This window comes from Grus americana, chromosome 10, assembly GCF_028858705.1.
Source record: "Grus americana isolate bGruAme1 chromosome 10, bGruAme1.mat, whole genome shotgun sequence".
In the NCBI taxonomy this organism is placed as follows: Eukaryota; Metazoa; Chordata; class Aves; order Gruiformes; family Gruidae; genus Grus; species Grus americana.
Genome location: NC_072861.1, coordinates 1,936,398 through 1,963,941, shown reverse-complemented (window position 1 = coordinate 1,963,941; position 27,544 = coordinate 1,936,398). Strand labels below are relative to the sequence as shown.

The 27,544-nt window shown below is 42.7% G+C and overlaps 1 protein-coding gene across 4 annotated transcripts in view; it reads right to left on the bottom strand.

The window, feature by feature from the left end:
• Positions 1-27,544, bottom strand: part of ARIH1 (ariadne RBR E3 ubiquitin protein ligase 1) — a 57,260-nt gene that overhangs the window by 25,394 nt on the left and 4,322 nt on the right. For 3 of the 4 annotated variants that reach the window (XM_054837538.1, XM_054837539.1, XM_054837540.1), the window contains exon 2: positions 6,779-6,846. In XM_054837538.1, the coding sequence (XP_054693513.1) occupies positions 6,779-6,846 (68 nt within the window). Of the gene's footprint in view, positions 1-6,778; positions 6,847-27,298; positions 27,399-27,544 lie in introns of those variants that run through there. The other variant, XM_054837541.1, reaches the window with a different exon arrangement.

The window sequence follows — 27,544 nt, the reverse complement described above, 5'->3', positions numbered from 1 at the left end:
ATCTGGTAATTAACCAGCTAACCTTGCCTGCACATACATCCCCCATTCCATGCCAGGAAACCAATCATTCCTCTCCACCCTCATCATCAGCAGCAAGTTAAATCCACATAAGGTGGCATCTACTGAGGAAAAAACCCACATTTGACCATAGTGCAGTCACGTTTAAGACCAGCAGATTTACTCGCAGCAGGTAACTGTCCCCATAGCTACGCTCACAGGCAAGACTGAAGTTCAAGAGTCTTTACGTACTTAAACCAGACCAACCAAAGAATCTGCTGTCCACCAACAGATGCAAGAGAACCAATTCTTTCTGCTGGAGAAAGAAGTTACCGGGTCTCTCAAAAATCTCGGACTAGGCCAGGTATACAACATCTAACCAAACCTTCTCCAGCTACATGGTCTTATCCCGCAGTATTCCCAAAAAGTCCCAACACCATAGCAGCTCTCTTACCTACCGACAAGACTTGACTCACAGTTAAAAAGGGCTCATTTCACTGCCGCTTCATGTGTTTCTTGATGCAGTTCACAATACTTTAGATCTTAATTTTCAAGACACTGAATTTTGAAGGTAGTGCTGAATTCTGGCATTGCAGCATACACGAGGCTTTGCCACTGTTCTTCAATGTTAGCTCAGGGATTTAAGTCAACCAAATTACTGTGTTTGCCTTCAGGATTACTTATATCTATAAAATTTTAGCAAGTTAATTCAGTACAGTCCCATTATAGGCAGTATTTTTTAATTAAAGAGTCATGGATAAATATTAACTCCACAAAAGGTTTCCAGCCTTCAAATTATCCTTACATGCAGCATGATCAGCACAGGACACCCTCCGTTTGAAAAGAGCAGAGAAACAGTTGGGTGTAATGTTTGCAAAGAAAATAGTTTTGAAGACAAATGCTACGATGCAACTTTAATACTGGCATTCGTGGTCAGCTAAACGCTTATGGAAATACCAGAGATATTTGTAACTGCGGGCTGTTTTTAAGGGTGCATATCCATATCAGGAATTTGACTTCACCACTTGCACCAGGCAGTACTATTCTTACAAAACCTCTGCAAAATCTCATCTTCTGAGCCATGACACCTACTGTTCTACACCAAGACATATAGACAGAAAGTCGACAGTAACTGCTTTTCACCTGGAATTACCTATCCCCTCTAAATACCAACAGGTAAGTAAAAACAACCATTTCCTTCCCAGGCTTTCAGTCATTTCCCAATAATAGATAGAAAATAAGTGATTTGACATCCTGTGTTTATTGAGGCTAAAGGCTAGTGATAACAACTGGAGTCCTTAATCAATTTAAACATTTCCAAAGCACGAATATACTGCAAAGCAAGCAGGTGCTTACATTTTGGTACAAGAGCCACAGCTCATATTAAATGGTTTCTGTCTCAGAAGCGTCTGGTCTCTCCTCCACTTACACAGGAGAAGCAAATGAGGCAGCTGAGATTCAGCCAGGGCCGAGCAGAAGAGGAAGAAAACATAAATCTAAGGAAAAAAGGCCAAGTTTTGCCTTTTTAACCCTGCTGCACTCTTAATTCTTACAGTATTCGCTCTGCTCTTTGGGACCGCCACTCGTAAACCTCAGCAGTGCTGAGGAGAAACAGGGCATCGGGTATTCCTCCTTCCCCATGCTGTTTTCTTTTAATGCATTTGCTTTTTTGCTGCGCCAGGATGCGCTTACCAAGATATTTCCACAACGGTTTGCACATATATGTCTTAGACTCAAAGTCACGCTGTCACTGGGCAGTAAGAAAATATAGACTGTAGAAAATGCAGAAGAAAACCTGGATCTCCCTGAAAAAACACAGTTGCAATGGGTACTGCAGAGTAAAGTCCAGCACCTCTAACTGCTCCACCACTCCTTATGCAAATACACCGAGGGCCCAGTCAAAAGACTGTTCCAGTTCCTTCGATGGCTAGGAACGACTTGTAATTCCTATTACCACACCTTTTTTCCACTTGTTCAAGCATCAACACAGACCATCTGTTTAAGCAGCTCTCCCTTTTCCCTTCCCGTGGTTTCCGTCAAAGGATTTGCAGGCAGCAGCTGCAGCACCCTTTCCCAACAGCAGATAAGCTTCTCATGTGATGTTCCTCCACTTCCTTGTCCCAGCAAACCTTCTCAAATGCTGGTTCCATTTCCATTCGTCCTTCTTGAACCCAAGGAGACCATAAAACCATAATCCTGGTGAAGATTTCACCACAATCTCATCCAATTTCACCTATGTTTCTCCTGCGGATCTAATGCATCCCAAACAATGCCTACCTTTCTCCAGATGTCCTTTTCTGTCTCTCCATTGATGAGACCTATCGTGAAACTTTGTACCACTTTCATTGCTAGGATCCTCCCAGCTGTCTGAGATTTTTTTTCCCCTGTATGACATCTGGATCTCCCTCCGAACCAAATGCCTCCAAATAGATTTGTGTCAAGACATTTATTAACACTAACAAACGTTCATCCCAAAATTAACCGATAAGGGACTTACTAACAGGTAAAGTAACTCCATACAGACCATACTAACAGCAGAACCCAACGTATGCTACATATTTTATATCATATAGTTGCATGCCATCATCTCTGTTGTGAAACACGGGAGAAAACCCCTTTAGAAGATTACATCCTCGCTTTCTTCACAGCTCCAAGGTTTTGATTTCTCCTCAACTTCTCGCTATTAGCGGATTGCTTCTTGGTAGCTCGCTCCTTATTTTCATCTTAGGGAGGAGTACAGCACCCTTAACAGCCTTTTAAATCCTTTATCCTGTTCTCCCTTTGCAATGCAGATATTCAGTAATTCTAGCACTTCCGATACTCAAGAAATATTCTGGCCTATTCAACACTAGACTCTTTGCTCAATATAGCTGACTTCAACAACTATTAGTTTTTCAAAATTCATTCTCTTCATCACAAAGTTGTTTTCTCTGCGACTTTAAAATGAACAGACACACCAGTGAATTTTTTTCAAGTTCTTCTATAATTTCTTCACTGCTTACCAACACCAACTCCATAATAGTATCATCAGGTCTTTTTGGCAGAGGGATCAAGCTGTCAGCTTCTTTTATTTCCTCAAAATTTCCTCCTGCTGCTGGTAACTGCCTAATCACAATTTTCTAGACATAATCAAATCCTTTCCAAGGGACTATCAAAGATAAAAAGCCTTTTCACCGGAAAAAAAGAAAAAAATGCTTCTAGTACACATTTTGGGATATTTACTTTAGAGAAAGGGCATTTGTGAAGGTCAGAGAATCCGTATACTCGCAGTAAAAGCTATATTCATACCAAAAAGCCTGCCATACATGGTTTTTCCCCTGTTCAGCCTCTGCTGAACAGTGTTAAGCAGTTATTTGCCCAAAGGAAAGCAGACAGCTAGGTACCTACAGAGAGGAGTCGGACTCTGAATGCAAGGGGAAGAGGCAGGCTGGGCTAGCAGCCAGGCCACCGGGACCGTCCTGGCATCTGTCCTCTGCTCAGAGGGACGGCGGACATGTGGCCACCAAGATAAGTGCCTACGGGGTACTGTGTACCTCTGTCTGTACCTCTAGAGATTAAATCAGGCCTTTGGTTACATGCTGAATTACTTTTCTAAAAAAAAAATAAAATAAAAATAAAAAATTACCAGGAGAGCTGCATTTTAGTCTCTTCTTCATGAGTAGGTTCATCCCTCAGAAGGGATGGACGCTATCAGCCATGGTAAAATTGGAAAGTAATCAAGTTACAAACCAAAACAGTTCCTTCACTTATTTCTGAGGTTAATCTGCACCTGCTAGTCTCCTGTCTCTATTAACCAAGCTTGTGAGACTAAGAGGAAAACATAATATTTAACATCTTCACTCTCCAAAACACGTGTGGCAGATCAGAAGCTGGACTCGAGTACTTCCTCCAGTACCCACTTCCATCCTACAAACAAATCCACCCCAAAACACCAATTTTGCTTTCAGACACAGTCAAATAATTAGTGCTTCACCAGTGGATAGGGCAGTTTTTCAATTGTGGCTATTATTTCATTACAAGTAGAATAAATACCTGTAACACATCTGCCCTCTTAATAATGCCGTGCAATTACTCCATGACAAAGCTAACACAGACAATAACAACCCACTTAATAAAAATATGCATAACAATACCAAAAAGCGACAAAGAGGTTTTCGTGGTTTAAAACGTGGAAATTTTCATCTCATGAACTCAGCCCTCATCAAACTCAACACTTATCAAAAAAAAAAAAAAAAGCCACTTGGTTTAATCTGCTTTACTACAGGCAAAGTTTGATAAGGCTGCCTGTTGGGTCATGCTGACTCACGATGAGCTAAAGGTAAAGCAGACACTGGCTAGGTACTGTAAATATACACCATTAAGCAACTGAGTTCAAGCTCTGACTTGGTGTGAAATTAAGCACCAAAAACTGCACCCAAATATTACCTCTTAGCAAGCGTTAAACCCACCCAGACCGCAGGCAATGACAGCAATTTCCTGGGAAATCTTGGGGGTTTCAGACACAAGAGGTTTTTTGGGTCACACATTGAAGACACAGTAAAATGTAAGATTTGGAGGGGTTTTTTTCCATTAAAAGAAATAATGTTTAAATTTAAACTCTGTGCCTGAGAAGAGCTTGCCCCTCTACCTCATGTGAATGCTTCTCAGTGTTTTTGAGCTCGTTTACACTAGCACAGTGCTGCAATAAGATTTGCTGGACACACACAAAGCCAAACAAGTCTCAAAAGTGATCTCTCTCGGAAGAATATCCAAGCCTAAATTTGGGCTTAATCAGCTTATGTTCATCTAAACGAGAACCACCTTGATTTTAGCAAAAAGATGCAATGTGTAGCTAGCTCACGGCATCATTTCCAGCTCTGTTACTCATTTAAAACCTATTTGTTTTGCATCCTGGCTACTGAAATGACCACCTGCCTCCCACTCTTGCCTTCACCTATAACTGCAGCAACGACAAAAATCAACTTGAACACTAAGAACCAGCTCTGAGCCTCCTGCTCCTGGTTTAAGCACAGCGGAGCGCTGCAGAGGGCTTCGTGGAAGCTATTTGGTGAAGAAGTGACAGAAAACAGCACCGGCTACTTGAGAGAAAAAAATGTTTTAATGGTTTTCTAATACAACAGGACATCAGCAGCAAAACTGTGACCAGTGTGCAATAGGTCTGCATAAGCAAGGGTCACATATTGCATTACTCACAGGGCTAATCCTATAGAATTAAGATAAGTATTTTAATGAGTATGTACCAAGAGTAAATGTTTACCTGTGGACTTTGTAAATATTTACATGTACTTGAAGTGTTTTGGTTGGAAATTGTAAAAGCCTTAACAATAGCACTTCACATAGAAGTGGCTGACACCCCCCCTTTGAAAAAAAATCCACAGCCCAATTATTTTTTTTTTATTAAATTGATGGCAGCCTTCACAAAGAAGCTTTCAGTGAGAAGGGAAAAAGCCTACTGAATAAAGGGATGACATTGCCGTACACTTCGTAGAGGTATCTCAAAGTGAGATGGAGGTAGCCAAGGAGAGTGAACTTTAGCCTGACCAAAAGAACCAAGAGAAATCAAATACGAAGACGTGAACAGATGCACGTTATAGAGAAGGAACTAAATCAGAATGCTTAGCAGTTGTAGTCAGAGTTAAATAGCCTCAATGTGACTGTATTTGTAACACAAAGCTTCCATACTTCCAACATTAGCTCAAAGAGGTCAGTCTCAGGAAAATAAAGCAAAGACTAGAAAGCTTTAAAAAATACAATCACTTCAGGGGAAAAAAAAATAAAAATCTAGGCCAAACAAAATATAAGAGATACCTGAGTGCCATCACTAACTGAAAGTGTTACACAAAGGGGGTTAAAGGTGTCCTACATCCATTTTCCCAGGAGAGCGGAAATATTTAAGCTCCAAAACTATCTCCTAGCAGACTGAAAATGCACTGCTCCTCCACACTGGCACCCTGTGCAAAAGAGCACCCAACCACACGGGCTCAGCCCCCAGCACAGAGCACCTACGGGCTGTTAGCCGGCATTCATTGATCCAATAGTACTACCAACAGCTGTTTCTGCACACGGTTTTACAGACCATCTTCTCATACCCTGATCATCGGACAAAGGAAATGGTAACCGAGAGAAGGGCAAATAACCAACCTTACCAGGCTCAGAGCACTTCTGCCCTCATCTTCCTTCCACCAGCAAAGACCTTAACAACCACTAAGTCCTCAAGAGCAGAGAATCAAAGATGAGAAGTAACCATAAAATGCTCTGAGGAGGGGGGAAAGGCAAAATTCAAGCCATTATTTCCACATGCACTAAAGAAAACCTAGAGCTGAAAAGACAAAGTCGAGCCAGATGCACTTTACCAGTACCCTTTATCTGTCAAGAACAATTTAGTCTCAGCAAGACTAACAAATAAATATGTCGGGAAGATGCATGCAAGAGCAACTAAATCCAAATCCGAAACAGTTGCGAGATAACAGGAACCTCTTCCTGCTTGCTTTTTTACAAAGCCTGTGAAAATCCTGTGCCTGGACATGTTCAAATCAGAAGGCATCCCTTCCTCCAAGGGGCAACTCAATTCCAAAACTTCTCTGAAGTCTAACAGGTATTAATAATACTAAAACAGTCACTCTTAGCTGGTAAAGGCTGCTAAAGGGGGAACATTTAAAGCTTACACAACAGATCCTCCTGCCACATACTGTGCATTCATCCAGTCTCGCATTCATCTGATAATAAGTATTTCTTGCAGGTCTGAAGTGAAATGTGGCTGCGTGCTAAGGTGGCTGCTTACCTCTCCATCAGCTTCTCTTTATCCCAGTTGAAATGGCTAAGCAGTATTCGAGTAATAGTCGCTGGATTCTAGACAAAAAAAAAAAAAAAGAAAAAATAATTGAGTAACTGCTTGTCTAAGTTGGTATACTGCTATAAGAACGCCAAGCAGAGTTTTGAATAAGCAAATGGAGAAATCAGCGTCTGATAATGTGTACTGTCTGCACAGATTATGTTAAGTAACATACACTGGAAAATAGTTTGACAGAGAGAAAAAAATTTTTAAAAAACTCTCTATAAAGCAAATGACTATATAAAATGAGAATGTGGCTGAAGACTTAAGGAACAGGTTCATTACTGCTACCACAACAGACGCCCACGTGCCAACATCTCCACGTCGGCACACTTACGCAACGTAAACCCAGGATGTTCGTAAAGTGCAGGAAGGGCTAATTGGCATCCCTCTGACCCATTTTTGCCACAAGCTCCACGCTATTTGCAGAATGAGAATATTCCTCGTTTGTGCCAGCCCTGACCACCAAAACACTGGGGCTGAAAACTCTCCCAGAACGTAACCGGCTGCCAGCGTACAATGACGGTGCCCTTTGAAGTCCCCAAATGTTCCCAAAGCACCCCGCAATTCAGAAAATATTATCCAACTAAGCAAAGACACGCAGCCTACAAAGGTCAGAAATAGGACCAGAAATAAAAGCTGATTTTCATTTGTACACGAGTTTTTCTTCCAACTAAATCTTTATCATCAGCCAAGGGTTTGGTTATATGAGCTGAGAAACATAACAAACCATATGGCTTCTGTTACACCCCAGAACCGTGTTTTAGCTCCCTAAATCCAAACCATCTCGGCTCGGTTTGAGGACCATTTACATGCAACGGAGGCAACAGCGAGAACCCCAAGAGTAGCTATGTGTACTTTGCCATTTGACACCAAAATGGAAGTTTGCCTTAGGGCAAATTTTCAATGGACACTCTGAAGCTGTTGAAAAGTAGGACATCAACTAGCAATGTGATTTTCTGAGCCCGCCGGCTATAGCTACAACTTGAAGCTGCCAAAAAATTAATGCTGCCACCCAAAGCAGCGATCCCCCCCCCATCCTTACCCTCAGCTGCACGCTTGCATGTCCTGCGCTCACCAGTCCACGCTGGTACAGCCATCTTACGCTGCAACACTGCCAATTACTGACTCGGAAACAGACTCTTTTTTTTTTTTTCTTCTTTTCCTTTAAGTTGTTTTTTCACTGAATCAGTTCCCCAATCTGTTTGATTGCCTGACCACACAAACAGCTGCATTAGCAGAAGGGAGAGGGCAGGAGGGGACAAGCGGGACCACATCTTTCAGCGGCGACACCAACAAAACATTCACTGAGATAAAGCCCGAGGGTCAAAATCTAAGCACAAAGAACTAGTCTTGTGGTTTATATATAAAAAGTGACACTCCTCTCCCTCTGCAGTGTGTTCTTACTCTTATTAATGCCAGCACAGCTTGTTTAAAGGCCAAATTAAGAAATTTTTTCCCGCTTAAAAAGCCCATGTGAACAAAAGCAGCTTTGCAAAGGTTAGACCAGTTCCCTGATCCAGTCCATGTGGAGCCTCATAAACAGCTGGGACGGCAAATCTGCCACATGGTACGGCGCAGAAAAACCAGAAACTGGTATTGCCAAACGCACTGTATTGTGAAAACACGGCCCCAGTCCCTCTTTGAGCAAGTCTCCCAGGCGATACGGATCCAAGCTCCTAATTGTAATAACACAACGAGGTCCTTGGCTGACAACCACACGCGACTGGCCGTGAAACAGCAAGGCAGCACCCCGACCTTCAGGAGGGTTGTGGTAACAGCGCTGCAGCCGACTACTAAAGGGGCGATCCCACTTTTGGGCAGATTTACCCATTTCCTTGCGTCAAAGCAGTCAGTGACTGTACAGCTCCGGGACAAGCTGGACTAGCTCGCTGCTCTGACGGAATTATTTTCCCCTCTCTTTGTAGATCTCGGCCAAAGGAGCAAGCTGATACACCTCACTGTGCAAATGCAATGTGGATACACTGAGTATACACCCCGAGGCAGGGGTGAGAGGCTCTCTGAGCAAGAGGATGGTCTTTGCACGTTTGTATCTCCTAGGGAGCTGCATCCTCACCTTCTGCCCTGACAGCAGGGCCCACAAGTGCTCTGCCCGGCCAACACCGCTCAAGCTGCTGCAGCTGTGTGGGAATCACGCTAAACCAGCACGGAAACCCATTTAAAGAAAAGAAATCAACAAAAAGCTTTCTGATAGCATCGATCCCTGATCCAGCCCAGCACGTAGCAGCACAGAGCCTGTGCCAGCACTGCGGGCAGAGGGGAGCAACTAGTTGAATTCTTTCAAGTCAGTCCTGCCACCAAGAAGCTGTACGGGAATTTAAGGGTCTCCTTTGCCAAAAGGCTACTGCAATTTCAGGGAGGAGGATTTCAGCCTCTTTCAGGGCTTTAGGTTTTGATCTTTCTAGGTTACTTTGTATTTGGGTCTCCACAACATCATCTTCTATAATACTATCTGTAGTGTGTAGCAGTACCTAAAGGAGCTCGTAGTAGCTCACTTAAACACACACGCTTCCTAGAGCAAATCAATCAAAGATGAAAACATACCTTAGTAAACAATCTGATCCTATCTCTAGATTACCTCGGTTATGATACCAGCTCCTATAGTCAGTACAACTTTTATTTTTTAAAAAAATTGCATTTTCTAGGACAAGTCTTGCCTCAAACTGGGAAATCTCCTGCTAAATATACCAAGCAGATCCCATGTATAGGTTTCTCCATGTAATCCTTCCAGCACTCTCACATCTATAAAGCACATCATTTGAGCCCCTCACCCCTGCCGTGCTCTACAGTTACAAACAAGTTTCAGGTAGTAAAGCATGCAGCTCTTCTCAGATGCAAGGATTCTCCGCTGGGCTCAGAGATCTGCCAAGAGGACGCAGAGAGAAACAGTATTTTCTTAAACTTCTCAAACAACGGCATTAAGAGCGTCTTGTCCTGCCTTCTGCCACAGCAGCCCACTTGGCCACTGTATTAAGGCTTCTGGGAACACCTATTAATTGCTTAAGAGGCTAAGAGACAACAGAGGTAGTGGTCTCTGTCTGACTTTTCTTTTTAAAGATGACAGACAGGTTCTCCCTGCGCTGCAGGATAAGTTATGTCATATTAATAAGGTTTTAAAGTGGTCTGCAGTGATTATGTGCCACAAGGCAAACCCAGCAAACATCGCTTACCAAAGGCCAAGTGACCACGAGAAAGAAGAGGGTCTTGTTTCCTTTGTGGCTTCTCCATTTTCCCAACGAAGCGGCACTGCACCTTTCCAAGGTGAGTTTCTCGACATCAGACCCCTCCCCAAGTATCCCAGCATCACAAAAATAAAGTTGTTTTCTCACTGCGACAGCAGTGTACGAAACCACACGTTATTCAGGATCATACTTCAGAGACCAGCGCTGTTGGCTCGCTATAACATAACATAACACAAATATGGTGCAAGGCGTAGCTTTTACTGACTTGTTGGGCTTTAGCTTCCTCTAGCTATAGGAGTATTTGTTCAACATGTTAATTTAAAGAAAAAAAAAGTAAACACCAGCAGCATGACAAACTCCTACCAGAAATAGCCAGGCCGCCCGCTTTCTCCGCTTGCCACATTTAAGATCTAGCATTTAAAACTTAACTAGCTGTTTCACCAATACAGAAGGCAAGGATTAACACAACTTTGCTCTTCCTCGTACGCGGCATGGACAGCAATAGGACCTGAGCCTGCGTTATGCAGGGAGGACTGAAGACAGGGAGGGATGCAGCGCTAAGAGGCTTGGTTTGCATAATGTAAATCACGGTTAAATACAAATGCAAAAACCTCTGGCATTAAGGATTGTTCTAATTTAAGGCGAGGCACCGGGTAACAGCTGCTCCGCATTAATTTCTTGCATGCACACATTTACCTCACAATTATTTGGGAGCAGTTTTGGAGGAGTAAATCACAGAATCTCTCACAATGAGAGGTTAGCTGCAGAGCAGCTGTGTCCTGTAACTTGGTCATACGGGGTTAAACGACACCAAAATAATTTGATGTTTCAACCCCTGTTTTGACACTAGTTCTGCTACACCCTCAATCAACCCTGCCGCTGCTGTACGAGCCCTCAGCAATCATTCTGGACACTCACTCTGCCCAGAGCTGAGAAAATTAACAGAATATTTAACCACCACCAGCAGCAGTATATTATAGTTTCTGTTCTGAAACTGCATGGGCTTCTCGTTTGGCACACAGGATTAACATCTACGACTCTTACACCACAAAGATTAGTTACGAGCAGGCTACGATGCTGCTCAGACGGGATTACTACTTAGGCTGGAAGCTGCAGCGGGGAGAAGCGTGCTTTTGCAAAGGGTATTTTCTGTTTACAAAGGAAAATTGTAATAAGTAACACAGCCAGAAACAGACAGCAAGCAAGGGAAAAAGCGAACGCGTTCAAACATTCCCTTTTCCTCCAAACGTGGTTTGATGAAAGCTGAAACAGCAGATCTAATTTACAACAGCCACCTATTAAATTTTACATGTTGAAGCCGAGGAAGATTGCCTACAGCTCAGGGCAGCGAGCCTGTTGATATCCAGATAGCAACGAAACCCGAGGAAAGCAGCCATTTTGTGGAAATTCTCAGGGCACTTTAAAAGAAGCTGTCACAACTATCTCTCGCTAACAAGACATTCATAATAAAGCTCTGCTCAGAGAGAAACACAGCCAGTCCTTCAGCAGTGATTTATTTTTTTTTTAAATTTTTTTTTTTTTAGGCTAACAAAGCAGCCAAGTCCCAAATGTGCTTCAAAGAGACCCCACTTCACCACTGCTTTTCACTGGAGTAAATTTACATTTCTTATCCTTACCTACATTGCCATGCTCGGGCACGCCAATGCGAGTGGGAGATAGAGGGATGGGAAACCCTGAGAAGGTCTGGACTTCTCCAAAAAAACATTATTAATTGAAATAAAACTCCTTAGTTTAATAGAACTTAATTGAATTGAAAGTTTCATCACTAATATCTGAATTGAATTCTTTTTGCTGTCAAAATAAGGAAGTATGAATTGGAAGGAGGAACCTGAATGCACTTAAACGCATATATGAATTATAAATTAAAGATTATTAGGACATTAGCTTAAATCAGAATTTCCAAGTAGCATAATTTACTGAACGACAGTTTGCAGTACTCGATCCATTCATGTTTGCATCCATCAGGATGAGCTGCGTTGTTAATTCTTGCAGTTATTACCAAGAAAAGGATATTTTAGAGTTCAGTTTCTCATCACAATGCTGGAAGTAAGCTCCTGTTTCAATTTCAGCATTCACTACAGATAAAAACCACTTAAGAACAACTTAAGCTCAGTTCTCCAGCAAAATCCTTTCCCACCTCCTTGAGACACGGTCTATATATTTTTCATTTTGTTTCTTTCCATTTCACAGCTGGTTTCATTTTCTAAACATGGCAGCCTTCACATTTCAACAGTTTTCATCCCAAGTGGAGCACCTGTATCCCAATAGCAGAGGCTTTTTCAGATTTGGTACAGCAATACGAGTTTAATATCGCTTCCAGGTTTTCTACATAATTGTTTTTTGCATTCCTGAATCATGGTAGACACTCCAGAAACATTGGCTTTGCCTAAGCCTCAGACATCTGTAAATCACACTTTACGTTAGCAGGTAGAGTAAGAGCAACCTCACCATGAGAAGGTTTCAAAGATTTCTTGATAAATTAAAAGAGATTTTTCACTTGCCTCAGCTGTAGCTCTCACTGATGGTCTGGAGACCAGCATCGATCAGATGTGCTGCATGTTTTTCCCCAGTGCTCTCCTAGGTCACAGAGGTGGTGTGCAGGCAGGCATGCCCTAAACCTCAGGACTTCAATTGCATTAAGTGCCACCAACCAGCAGGAGCTGAAACCCCCCATAAGCCCTCAATTTCTTCAAAAACCCAACAGGTTTGCACACTGACACTCCTTTCTGAAGGACAACAGCTCCTTCTCCATCCATGGCACAGAACAAGCGCAACTTAACGCAACAGACTGGGCACGAAGTGGAAATCGGCCCAAAATTCTGCAATAACTAGATCATCTGCTCTGTTCTAGCACCGCTGCTCTTCACTTGCATCTCTCCCAGCCCCATACAGGTAACCTTAGACATCAACATACAGAGAAGAAAGTGTTTTAGACAAGCTTTTAGCCTGAATCACGTTACAGTAAGACCGTCATCGCAAGGTTTGCGTTGTTTTGCAAGCGCACTGGGTGACCTTTGTTCGCAAAGATCCATTCACAGCTATTCTTTCAGGAGACAGTTACAGGAAATTTTACAAGCACAAAAACTCATTCCGAGCAGCTTAATAAAATTCCCAGGAACCAAATGGAGAATATGAGATCTAAGCGTTGACTACCTCCGAGGACGCGATCCCTTAAAGAAGGTACCTTCAAGCTTGCTAGTTTTTAAACACCACCAACTGAACACTCCAAGAAGCTGCTGGAAAATTTTCCTGTAATCTAATATTCCCTGGCTCGATTACAGACAGAACATAAGAGGGCTGTTGTGAGACGATGAGGAGAGCAGCTAAACAGATCAGTCTGCCACCGCCCATCCATACTCTCCTCCTCTGCCATCCCCTGAGGCTTGGGAGAGAATCGCACCAAGGTACGTTTCTGCCATCAGCCATCTCCTGGCTTATAAAACCAGCACAACACACGATTCCCAGATGCTTCTCATCTTCCAAACACCTCTTATGAGCAAGAAAATCACTTTCAATTTAAATTCCATCTCTATGCATCCACTGAGGACATGGTATTTGCATCCTATAGCCCCACTGAAGCCCTGGTAAGTGGCTTTTTTGAATCACCCAGCTCTGAATCATCCCAAAATTTACCTGTTTCCTGCTACTGGCATTTCCAAGCAACTCCACGTGAAGCCAGGCTACTTCCCTGTGACGTTGCCAGTTACCACCATTCGTTGCTGTCTTCCAGCGGGCATCTACCACTTCACTGTAACTTCCCAGTAACGCACACGTAGGCTTCAGCTTCAATGTCCATCATCTCCTTAGCTTCCTACATCTTTCTTCATCTCATTAACTTCCCTTCACACATCATCTCTTAATTTTGAAAATTAACTTTTACTGAATTACTGCCATTGGCAGCTTAATATTATGATCTCAGTTTGTAGTAACTTATCTGCACTTTACGGTTGTTTCTAGCTCTGATGAACATACACTTTTTTAGTAGAGGAAGATAATAAGAAGCAACTTCGGAGAAAACTATTACTTCAGTTAATTGGTTCAAGAGACAGAAATGAAGCAGTCAGCTGCTTTACATTTTCTCTGAGCCTTTTGGAAAGTTTTCAGGTTAATGATTAGGAGCTGCAACAAAGATCCATTGTCTAACAAAGCTTTTAAAATCAGAAAAAAATACTAAAGCAACAACTCTGGGAGGAATTATCAAATTTGGAAATGCAAAAATTGAATTCACACTGTAAAACTTCTAAATCACAGAAGACGGGATGGATTTGCCATGCTGCTCTTGGATGACTGCAAAAGCTCCACCAACAACTCAACACAAATTAAAAACTGCGTACGGGCAACAACCAGGGAAGGTATTTTCCAATATTTCAGCTACGCTTTCTTCCATACCAGGAGATCTATGGTTTGAGGACAGGATAGAGAGGTGCTAACCCTTATTTTATACATTTAATTCCCTCCTCCTGGTGTCTCCCACCACAAGAAATCCCAACGTACGAGCAAAAGCTCAGGAAATCTGTAAGCAACACGAGCCACAGCTATAGTTTCCAGAGCTGCCACTGAGCGACTATAGCTGATGTACTGAGAGAGAACTGGAGTGGGAGCACATGGGTACCAGAATACGTTTCAGAATGGGTTTATTCAACCCATTGCCTCCCACTCATGAATTTGCAAAGACTTGCCTTAAAAGAGTAGGAGAAGGTGATGGCATCATTTCCATATAATTCTTCCCATTCACTATTTCAGTAGCTCCTTAATATCTCCCATTGCAGAGGAAGAAAACAGTACACAGCACAGCAACCAGGCTGTGGACGAGGTGATATTAAAAGCCCCATCCGTGACCCCAAAAGAGTTTTGGCTATCCTGAACATAAAGGACCTGCAGGTTCACTCAGGTAGAGTCCAGGTCCCTGGTAACGACCCATTTCCCCTTCATGCCAAACCTTCAGTCAACATCTAGTGCTTCTGGTAGGATGAGAAATCAATGAAATAAACAGATGGATATTTAGAAAAAGCAGTAACAGACCTCTGTTTGCCAATCACAACATGTAGTCACCTTCCCTGCTCATCCACAGAGCGCTACTCGCACAAGCAATGTCCACAAAGCATAATTCAGCCCCCTTCCCTCTTGACATTATACACACTTCCAGACCCCCAGGCTCCATTTTACTCCTTCAATCGTACATGAACCCACACTAGAAAAACTTTCACCCTGTTACATTTCATTTTGTCCCGCCAGATACTTACTGCACTGTTTGTGTACATATGCCACAAACAGATCAGACTCCATCAAACAGCAAGACTGTTGGTTTTCTCCAGACCACAAGCATCCCCAATCATTTCCACTCTTGTCTCAAACCAACACGACAACTCACTAGTGCAGGGCTTGAAAAAAATATATTACGTTGGTTCAAGAGGAATGCGAAAGCATGCTTTTTTTACAGAAAGAAACAATGCTGAACAAAGGCAGGGGAGTTTAGGGACCGGGCGATGTGGACCAAAAATCCCTCAGCTTAGCCCAAGAGCGCAGGCTGATCAGACCCAGGTACGAAATCTCTTCCTTCCAAAAGATTTTAGAGACACCGAGGAAGACTCCAGAAATCCAAACCAGCCTAACTATGCACCAGCTCTATTTTGGCGTGTGAGATAAAGTAACAGCTACTTGGATTACTATTTTACTTCAAAATAGGGCAGTAACTAGGCAGGGCAATAAAATATACTCTTCAGAGCCTACTCCAAAGAAGCTCCATCCCATGAGCTCCAGACCATGAAGGAGTAGCTTGGAAAGTACTTATTTCAGCAGCACCACAAGTGCATGCAAGCGCTGGCTCCAGAGCACGCTGCTGCACGACTGCTTGCAGAGCTGTGAGAGAACCAGATAGAGGAACTGATCCGGGTTAAGGGGGTCGCTGGTTTATTTTAACCCAGAGCAGGATCACCATGTGGCCAGACAGCTGAGTTGGCATGACTCGGACAACAGGGACTTGCTTCCAAGAAATTTGTTCGTGAAATCAGACTGCTGAGAGTCACATGTGAGGCACGTCAAAGTTGGGTTCTTCCCACGTCAACATACTCCCCAAATCTTCTTGTCACAGAGGTTTTAAAGCATATTAGGATACAATTCACAGAGGTCCCAGATTCCTCCTCCATCATCCCACCAGCAACTTTAGCTTTCATCTCCAAAAAGCATCATCCAGAAAGACTGTTTCTTATCAAGATGATGAATACCAACGGTTTGTCATCTTTCTTCCAAAAGCTCTCTCCATTTGCAAGACAGATCTTGAGGGAAGTGGCTACTCAGGAGTGTAGTCCAGCTACTCATCAGAGCAGGACCCAGCCCCGGCTGTATCATCATTGCAGCGCCTATATTCAGCTGGGCTACCGAACAGAAGATTTTGATAGTAAACTGTGGGAATACCGCCAATCTCTGCAAAGATGTGTCCTTAACATAACCAAGACAGAAATACACTTTTTTTTATTATTAAAGTCTTTTATTAGTTAGTGTTGGAAAGACTAGAAGTGGCATATGTCAGGTCAGCTACCCATCAAGTTGATAAAAGGAAAACAACCCACGGAAAGCACCGCGTTTGGGATTCAGGGGAACGTTGACTTCAGTGACTCAACTTCTGAATGAACTGGGTATTTCTGGGAAAGTACAGGTCTGTCGATGCGAGCTACAGGAACTGTCCTGTTTGCAGGCAGGAACAGGTGGTAAAGGAATAAACCTGAAAGAGGAACTGCACAACTATTTTTTCCTTTAAACGATTTTGTAGATGTCTTAAGGTGTTTCAAAAAAAAAAAAAAAAGCTTTCCCTGCTTCTTTGTCTTCATTCAAATACGTATCGGTACATTAATTTCACTCTTTCACCACAGTCACCACTGTACATTGCCAGATTCACCCACAGGGCTGTACTCGTTTCATGGGCTTGATGTATCTGTAGAAAACTGGCACTGTTTCTCCCCATCAAGTAGCAAAACTGCTGTCTTGGCTAGCTTTGGTTTCCAGCAGCTCATGCAATATAAAGAACAGGTCAACCCTGGCCAGTGAACTACCTGGTGGTCAGCAGTAGCTGGGATTTCTCCGCGGATTTTGCATGCCCTTAGGATAACAGAACTTCACTTTTGCTGCTTTAAGCACGTTCAAGGGCATCACCTGGTCAAAAGGCACTGGATGGGCAGTAAGTCTTAGGAGGATGCTATTAGTAGATCAGCGGAGGTATCAGAAGTTGAGCATCACCTTAGTAAAAAATCTGTACTGCGCAAGAGTCTTACAGCCACACAGAATGGTTTTGAGAATTTGCTTTTTTGATGGCGCTTGTACAGAAAAATATCTTACAGCACAATATACAGCAGCATACTGTGTGTCCTCTTCAAAAAGGCCAAACCATCGCTTCATTCCTGAAGATCTGTTATCATGCTGCATGCACGAAGATCGGCGGTAACAGAACAGTATCTGACCAAAAAAAGATCTATTCCATTTTAAAAAAAAAAAAAAAAAAAAGACAACACACACCTGCAAAGTCATTCCTAGAAGCGTATCCTCTGAGTATTTTGTGATGTTAAAAGACTTCTTTTTTTTCCCGTAGGATAACTTGAAGAAATAACGATACCATAGCATACTTGAAGTGCGTAAAAGAAATCAGGCAAACTCTGAGAGGATGAGAATATTTTTGTGACACCCAACATCATGGCAATACTGGGAAGGGCAAATTCGCAATAACTTGTGTCCTTGTTCCATAGACAATTTCCACAGCAGGTTTGTCAGTAGGCTCAAATATGCGCCAAGAAAACAACTACTTGATTTTGCAGATTAAGTTTTGTAAGTTCTCTGGAAAGGTCTCTCAAATTGCCCTTTTCCTGGTCTCAAAGGTCCTTCCAGACAGCGATTAAAGAAAGAGTGTCCTCTTTAGATAGTGCGCAAGCAGAGGATTGGATCCCAAGGATGTTCAGCATAAATACGTCTCCCAAATGCTGGTTAAGTCTCAAATTGTCGGGTGATCTGTCTCCCACCTGCTTTTGTTACTGGGCATTAATGAAGAACATCTATTGTATCACAGTATGCTCAAACACAAAGACAGATGAGATGTTCATCACAGAAGATAATCCAGCCAAATTGTACATCACCTCAAGACAACTGCCATTGAGATGATTCCTCAAAACCAGTTGTTTCCAGGATAACACCTGACTGTGAACAGAGCTTTAGCTCAAAGTGCGCTGCCAGCACAAACACACAGTTCTTCTCACCCAGCAGTTATTGCGGTGCTTGACTGCACAGCGTTTTCCTCTTCTGACAAGAATGAGAGCAAAAGGACAGGCTACCTCCTGCAGCCAAAGTCAGAGCTCTCCGACTCACAGGTAACTTGGCAGGGGGAAACACTCACTATGCACAAATCTTAAAATAACATGCCTGTGCAGCTGTGTCCTGATTCCAGACTTCTACTTCAGAACATTGTAATTAACATTTTCCCACAAATACACAGACGGGGAGAAGAAAATGCTACAGCATGATAACTTCTTCCATGAGCCAGATTAGCTCAAATATATTTTGATACAGGGTCACCAGTGGCATGCAACTGTTAACACCCCTTCAGAGACAACGTGACTGATGAGAAGCACAGTTGTTGAAGAATTTTTGGCCGGTGACGCTCTATGAGAGCATTAGAGAATTTTTATGGAGAAAAAAAAATCCTTAACATTCTTCCATCTTATCTTTCTCCTCCAGGCCTCAGTTTGGTGAGCATCCAAGCACTAGGTATCTCTCTTCACTTCTCTGTCATTTATTGCTTCTGATTTTGTCCCTTCCTCAAAGCAGCACCCACTTTAACGAACCATTCCCTCTCTGGCACACTTCACTCAGACCGAGAGAAGTTTTACCCACTCACCGAAGCATCACCACACTATGCAGTACTTTAGGAAAGAAAAAAAAAACACCTCCCTTGAGCTGATTTCATCTCCCCATCACTGCACAAAGGCCCCAGGTTGCACATAGCTGGCTAAAGGGAGAATTTGGGTGCACCATGCTGTATGACATCACAGCAGTCACCGCTCAGCATAGATTTAATGAGTGCCCCCATTCAGCAATCCAGCTCCACAACTGGATCCCAGTTCTTACCGCCACCTTCTCATTTTCTGACAGCAGATCCTGCCCACATACCATCTCTGCATCATTCAGCAGAAAGACTGATGTCTTGCCAAATTGCAGTGCAATACAAAACAGGAAGAGCTTAACCCTTTGAAGTATTTACTGGCAAAATGTTTTGTACACATGATGTCACCTTGAGAGGTAGTAAATCTACCCCAGTGATGCCTATGCCTTAGTGTACAACTCTCGATCAAGGAAAAAACCCAATAATTTAGCCATCTAAACACTCTTAAACTATACAGGCCCAGGAAAATCATTGCCAATGCAGCAGCGTCTTGGGGATGTAATCTTTGGCAACATCTTTACATTGGCAAAAGCCCCAGAGCAGATGTGGTTATAGCTTGTATCACTTCCCTGCACAAAAGCAGCTATACCTGCAAAAGCACTTCTTTTCTGCTGGCAGAAGCTCTATCTGCGCTAGGAAAATCTGCCAGCATCCTTTTCCCAACAAGCCTCTTCTAGCTCAGGCCCATTCTTTAATGATGACTTTGCAGTTTATTTACCACACTCTGCTCATTTAGTCTTACTTAGTTTTACTTACTTAGCCAACAACATAGAGCCCCGGCAGCATCCTATTTTATGAGCCGGGATTTCCGCTATAAGAAGTAATTTTGTCTGTTTATACCCCAAAACTTTTTCCTCCGAGGCCTCCGCAGAAGCCACCTTTGAAGAAAGGATATTCTGGAGACATGAAGAGTTTAACAATTCTCTTGTTCGTTCTCATTCCCATCCTTTAACAAGACATATCTAAAATTGTAATTGCAGTCTCTAATTTTTAATCAACTCTTTTTAACCAGCTACCTGAGCTCCCTCGAGTTAAGAGAAAATACTCTGTTGGGATTCAATACAAAAATAACAAAACACAAGTCATACAGCAGTTGGGGAGAACAGGAAAGCTCCAACTTCTTTACCATTTTCCCATTTAAGAGCTTTGAAGACTCGCCTCATTTAATCAGAAGTGTTTCCAAACCAGTTCAGTTAAAGCAGCAAGTACATGCAAGACCCTCTGAAGCACCTGGAGCATCTCCCTTTCGGTAGGGACTAGGAAACAAACCTGGATGCGCAGTTTTGTGTTCGATGGACTGTGTGCTAGCTGACAAGCACATCCCTTGTTCCTTTCTAAGATATTACTATCTGTCATCAGACACTGGACTTCTGCAAGAGAAAAAACCCCACCTAATCAGTCCTGCTTTACAACTGATGCAAAGGCTAGCAATATGAATAATTATCTGCCAGTCATTAGCGTAATTAAGTGTACTGAAAAGTCTGGCACCCAGCCTCTTCCACATCACAGCGCTACCAGCCTGCGGAGATAGCCTAGCAAGTGATAACAGGACACCGGTCAGGGGAATTACGCCGTGGTACGTGAGGATGACAGAGATCCCAAATATCTCCAAGCACCCTCACCCCAGGTAGTTTCAGTATCAGCCATCCCAGCATCCCTAAAGACAACTCCCAGTCTTCGTGCTCTGTTGTCCTCCTAGAAGCTATCATCCCAGCTAAAAAATAACTAGCAGTGCTAAACAGTAATGGCACAGAGTAGATGAGAGGTTCGGAAATTAAGAAAGCCAGCCAAGAAGCAAGTTATTTTACCAGTTTCTCAAGCGTTGTGCCAGTTTCTATACAATCTCCGAAGCCATTTCCAGTACCTCAATACAGAATTCCACCTGAAGGCAAAGTGTCTTACATTTCTAAACCGCAATAGTCCAAGACCTGTCATACTTGATCTTTACGGTCATACAAAACTACACTTACTATCAACTGTCATCATCCAACATAAAAATACAGCAGAGTACATTTTCAAGTATCCATTTCAGCTCTTAATACAAATAAGGAAGTTTCAAACACATCATTTTACCAAATACAATAAAGAGAAGAAGGGTTATTACGGAAAATGCTAATGCCTATATAAAATATGTATAAATCAAAGAATAATTCCTCACTTTGCCCAGATAGCCTTTCAGTTGTCACAGAAGTATTACTAACTACCAAAACAGAGATGGCAGACACATTTGTTCATCAGATCTTCATAGTAATTAGAAATTATTATTTTCCTGTATGCATACTAGGTGGGTTTTGACCCCAAAGGCCTTCCGCTTCACACAAAACCAAACTCCACATTACCAGCATCTACTGGGATCATTTATTCGGGCGTAGAGGAATGCAGAAGGAGAACGCTAACTAGGTTGACAAGCTAACTAAATGTTGGAGTGTTCTTCGTCCTATCTTCTTATTAAAAATTGCTGTTCAGCCTAGTTTTAATATACACTGATGAGCGAAGCTCTGTCACTTCTGAGCACCTATTCTGGAGTCAAACCTCCTCAGGCCTTGGGAGGTTTCTCCTTTGGTTATTCCCCCGAGACGTGGCTCTCCCACACGTACTCCCCTCTTCCCTGAAGAGCTCCGCAACTCCTCCTCTTTCCAGACCATTCCTTCTACCTCCCTATTTCTCAGATCCCCGAGCCTGACTGGGAGGTAGATTTTTAAGAGTTAACTTAAAAATAAATTATTCTTCCCATGCAGGAAAGCTCAGTGCAAGGGAGACTGTTTACTCACGTGAATTCTCCTGCTTTCCACTAATCCCTCTCCACATTTCTATCTGCCAGACAAAGGAATGCTGATTGCATTTGTGTTTTGTTACACAAGAACACATGCAATCCAAAGTTATCAGCTGCAGAGGAGACCAAAGTTTTGAAAAAAACTCTCCAGAGCTCTTGAAAGAGTTGAATTTGCACCCAAAACAGGCCACAAAACCATTATCTTCAGGTGTATACACACACATGCGTTTCTTTTGCTGACAGTACAGAGCTGAGCAATTGAACCACCATCGCTTCTGGCAAATGGAGCAAAGCAACTGTTCGCAGGGTCAAACAGTGGGCTGACTGATAAGAGTAGAGAGGAGGCACGTTTCATCAGAGAGTTCACTGACCCCACTCATTATTTGGCCCTGCAAACAGCAGTACCCATGCAAGGAGGGAATGGGAACTGCCTAAGCCAAGAGCAACGCACACGTAACCGTGCCTGTCCTGATTTCAGTGTCTATACACCCCTGTATCTCAAAAAGCATCGCTTGGGACAAGTATTAAATACCCAAAGAAACTCAAAGCACCAGAACTTGTTTGAGTTTGTTGGGTTTCTCAAGCCAAGCAGCAATGGGAGTCTACCAACAACAACCCATGCTGCCTCAGCTCAGAAAACCAAAGAAAAACCCTAAAAGGAAGTTATCCGGAGTGAAGTACCTCACCACACAGTAACTATTTCACCAGTTTCCACACGCACACCAAAGCGGCACAGGAATGGTAAAAATCAAGTATGTCCTGCCATGATTTTTATACAATGGGCTTGTTCAAACACCAGCTACTTCCTCAGTGGCTCTGAAAAAGTTCAGCTAAAGTAAACAGGTCAAATGCACTTCGCCAGGGTAGTACACTCACATAACTTACTCAACGTGCTCCTTCAGAGATTGACCTAGCTTACTAATACCAGGCAGGAAGCGGAAACCTTCAGAACCACTTACAATTTTTGTTTCTTTACCTTGGAAGAGAGTCTCTTCGTGCTTTCTCCTAAATAGGAATAGGCAGACATAAGTTTAAAAAAAAATTCTTTGAACTAACAGCCAAAGTCAGTTATTTTGGCAGTTGACTATTTTCAGGTGCGATTCTACAGATTCTTCTGGTTCTACAGTTGCAGCACGCATTCCCCACTTCAAGAGAACTTTAACTGTGCACAAGCAGAATCCTCCTGAGCAGGAACTCCTACTGTACCCTGCTTATCTCCTGGAAAACAAGAGTTCAGAGTCTGCATCCCTCATCTGGTGAAACACCACACAAAAGTATTACTCCATCAAGCACAGACAATTTTTCTGAAGAGCTGTAAAGGCAGTAAGCTAATAGCCAAGCTTTTAATTTCCAGCATCAGGGATTATCTCCCTCCAGCTCCCAAATTCCTCAAATCACAAAGCAATCAAAGTTTGATCTTTTGTGAATTAGCATGCACCCTCCCCGTGCGAAAAGGCACGTTCATGGTGTGCCAGAACATGGAGAGTGCCTCAGACCAGGAGATCAGGCAGAGAATCGAATAAGCTGTAAGAAAAACCTTTTCTCTTTCACACGTTTACGCTTCAGCCACAAGTAGTTTCCCAAAAGACCTATTTTTGAAGCAGATGGCTAAGACAGGATCCTTGCGCTGCTGGTCCCTGGAAATGAGAAGTGCCACACAGTGCTCCGGGATGTAGAAGTTTTAACTGAGGAAGATACAAAACCAAGAACGCTTTAGAAAAGATTGAGAGGAAGGAACTTAGCACACCAACATGAGTAAGTAGGCACCAGCTAGAAACCATCAGCAGAGCTCAGGAAAAGGCCGAGAAGCAGAGTTTTAGGCAGGTACACAGGCGACCACCCAGATACTCTTAGGTTATGGCCAAGAGCCCTCTGCTTACAGGGCTCTCAATTGTTCCGCTGTCCCCAGCATCAGTATTTGGCTCCTCTCCCCTTGTCCAATATATCTGCAGAGAACTACAACCTTTTGCCATCCCACAGATGTGCCACAGCCTGGCAACAAGGACAGACATACACCAACACATGGCCGTGGAGAAGCAGCGCTTGACTCTTAAGCTGTTTGGACTCCACGCTTCTCCAAAGGGAGGACACCAAAGGGATACACGTGTCCCTCCTAAGCCAATTTTCAGGGGGTTTTCTTCTTTACTAGGCAATGCCTACCAGCTAGGTGTCCCGTCAGCTCTCAAACGCTGCCCAAAACAGCTGGCAAGACCATTGGCACTGCCAAAAGGCACCACCATTGCCAAGACACTTGCACGGGGCAAGTCAACACATCCAGAAGCAGGCAGCTAAGCTACAATGGGAAGAAGCAAATTATTTTTAAAAAGTATTTTAAATGGCTTCATAGCTGCTTCTTTGTTCCAAGTGACTTAGATACTGTTGAAAGTATCTAATGCCAATAGTTGTATTTGAGTGTTACGTACATACGGTGGTTCAAACACTCGCCACAGCAAACTACGCTGAATACCAAAAATAATTACTCAGCATTACTATGCCGTGTAAACAAGGCACCTCTTTTGAAAGAGTGTCTGTAGTTATACAGACATTTCAAATTCTAAAAAGGCACCAACTTGTGAAGTACAAACGCTACCAAACTAAGTTACACATGAAACTTAACTACTGAGGAAGCCTGGAATAGCAGTTTTCAAAGCACTTATTTAAACAGTATTTCCATCACAGCTCAAGATCAAAAGCTAAAAGCAAACTAAGGAATTAAATACAGGCTGGACAAACTCAAGGGTTTCAGCATTACTAACACCTGGGATGGTGAAACTATTTAAAGATTAGCAGAATTCCCATTACGAAATTAAAAGATAACTTTTATTCTCCAGCTCATGCAGAGACAGTCACTTCCTCATCACGTCGGAGCCTCCTGCACCGATGTCCTACACAAGCTCGGCAGTCCTCTCAAACACACAGGCATCTGTATGCTGGGCTGCACTCAAATGCACCATTTGGCACTACTGAGGAGCCACGAACCCTCCGTGTGTGTTTCACACTAAATGAGGCTGCAATTTCCTTGCAAATGCAGAAGCTACCAAATGACTTTATGGAATCCAGCAGCATTATATGCCTATATACACACAAAAGCCTCCAAACATTCTTCACGGCTGCCAATAATACAGCGTAGCCAGCCACAAACAAGAGAAAACATCACTTGTAATATTTTTAGATCCCTCTAACTCCAAAAGTAATAGAAGTCCAGAGGACTGGAAGCATGAGCCCGAACAGATAAGTTACGGACTGAACTACACGGAGAGGACTTTCAGCTGTCACAGTTACTTCCCACAGAAAGTCACAGCTCTCGTGACAAATCCTGGATTCTTCTCCCAGCTCTCAGCCGTTCAAAATTGTCTTTCTTAAGCAGAGGAATGAGCAGCTACATTCTCCAAAAAGAAAAGTCTCCTAGAAATTATTTCTGTACAAAAACCGTGACTGAGTCACTATTATAACATGAGCGCAGATTGGAGATCAACGATCACTTCCTTAAACTGCTCTATCACATCTGACATGCAACAGCAAAACCACATTCTTGTTTATCTCATTCATGGACTAAAGGGGAAGAGAGAATATTTTCAAAATAAAAAATTGAAAACAATTCAACAGGTGGCAAGGACACCTGGAGAGGTGCTGTACAGGGAGAGACTTTTAATTTAGGAGTTAACAGCATCACTTTGAACAAACATTGAAGTCTTCCAGGTCTCAGTTTTAATTGCAAGAAGCAAAGACTGTCAAACTGAAATTCTGGGCACCATGCTCTCAAATTCAACGTTGCTCGCCAAACAGCACTAAGCAAGAAATGTGAACTACTCTGAATAGACACAGGACTGCTCTGTACTTCTATACCGCATCACAAGAACACAAAGAACATCAGAGGTTTGGGTTTTATTTCCTATTATGAACTTTAACTCAAGCAAGGCAAAAAATAAGAAGTCAGAGCTTGGGATAAGCGTAAAAGTGTAAGCCATAGTTTCATTTTTAATTATGCTTTAACACCCAGAAATAGCTATTGTTTCACATCAAGAAGCACGAACGCTGCAGTCTCAATCATGACTTCCCTGTGACACATCAACTTCCAATTTATAGCAGAAATAACATTTCTACTTTGCACCGCAAGTATGGTCCTGCTCCCTAAAATTAAACCCATGGGGAATAGCATTAACTGTATTTACTATTAATTTCTTGCTTTCAGAAACAAATGTTTAAAAATAGCTAAAGAGTGTTTTCAGTTTCGCTTTGACAACGTCCCCAATACATGCCAGTCCCCATCTGCATCCACAAGGCTACCTTGTGATTTTTGCAAAATTATGTTGAGACAAAAGAAACTAGCATCAATTTTTTTTTTTTTTTTTTTTTTTTTTACTCATGGCCAGCCATGAGATTTATACTTGGCTTAACAGAAACGGAAATCTAAAGTAATAAGCAAATGGGTCATTTAAGTACAAAGTTTAAATTACTCTGGAGGTGTAACAGATAAAACAAGACTTTTCTACCTGGTAACACTGAAATTTAAAATAATTTTAAGAAAAAAAAAATCTATTATATTCAGAAATACAGGTCTTGGCAGCCAGGGAACAGATACCACGTCATTTCCAAAAGCTTTGTGGTGATCGCTTATACCAGATTTCAGGAACGCTTTGTCACCATGAAGTTTACTCCGTTCCTTGGAAATATTAAATGCATTCCTACTCTAATGAAACACCTTATAAATGCCACGTGACAGAAACACAGAGAGTTTAACAAAGCATTTCCTTCCAGCATCATAACATTTAGGGCCCCAACAAGAATTTTATTATCAAATAACTAACCACACAATAAGAGAAGTTAGAGGCTTGCAAATTCACCTCGCGCAGGCAGCACAAGCGGACCCAAACGCAAGAAGCATCAGCCTGAAGCGCTTCCGCCCACAGACTCCTACCTAATGCTTGTCAAGCAGCTTCAAGTACTCCGAGTTTTCAAGATGTCATTCTCTAACATTAAATAGAGTTTTAAGCACAACCCTGTACGACAGCAGCAATTCCCGCTGCTCGCTGGCGAGTCATTCCTATTTCAGACAGCATATTTGGAACGTACTGCCCACAGCACTGAACTACACCAGCATCGGGGAAATTTCCTGAGTTAGGACTGGAAATCGGCAGTACATTTTGTCCAAGCGAGTAAAGCCACAGTTTAATAAGACCCCTTTTTGCCGAGCGACAATGGGTTCGCACTTGCCGTAACAGAGCTCTATTTAACCACGGAGCTGCGGCATTCTGGGGGATATCTGCACCGCCTCAACGCTGCTGGCCTCTCGAAAAAGCCATTCCTCAACAAATTTAACAAACACGGCTTTGTAACTTAGGAGCGGCCTGGTGTTTCGGCTTCTTTTAATGGCAAAGCTTTTACCCAGTAAGGGCCTGACCTTGCTTCCAACTAAGTCACCCAGCTTTGCCACTTAAATGAGAAACGAAGATTTGGTACAAATGCTTTACACGTTACCCGTTCTGCTCTGAAAAGCCTTATTTAAAAGGCTACAGTAAAGAGAAAAGGTATTTTTGACCTAGACTAACTTTTGTTGGATCCGGTGACGTCATCTCCTTCCAAAGAAAGCCCAGGTTCGAAGCTCAACACGCTCACAACCACGCGGCAGGTCAGGCACAACGCCCAGCCGCGTCCAGGATCCCGCTCCCTGCTGTGGGGTGGGGAAAAGAAAAAAAAAAATAAAGAGGCAGCTCAACTCCCTTTTCCTGTGCTTCGTTTTAAACATCAGCCACTTTGGAGCTTCATTTTCAACACCTCGCCATTACAAAGTTCAG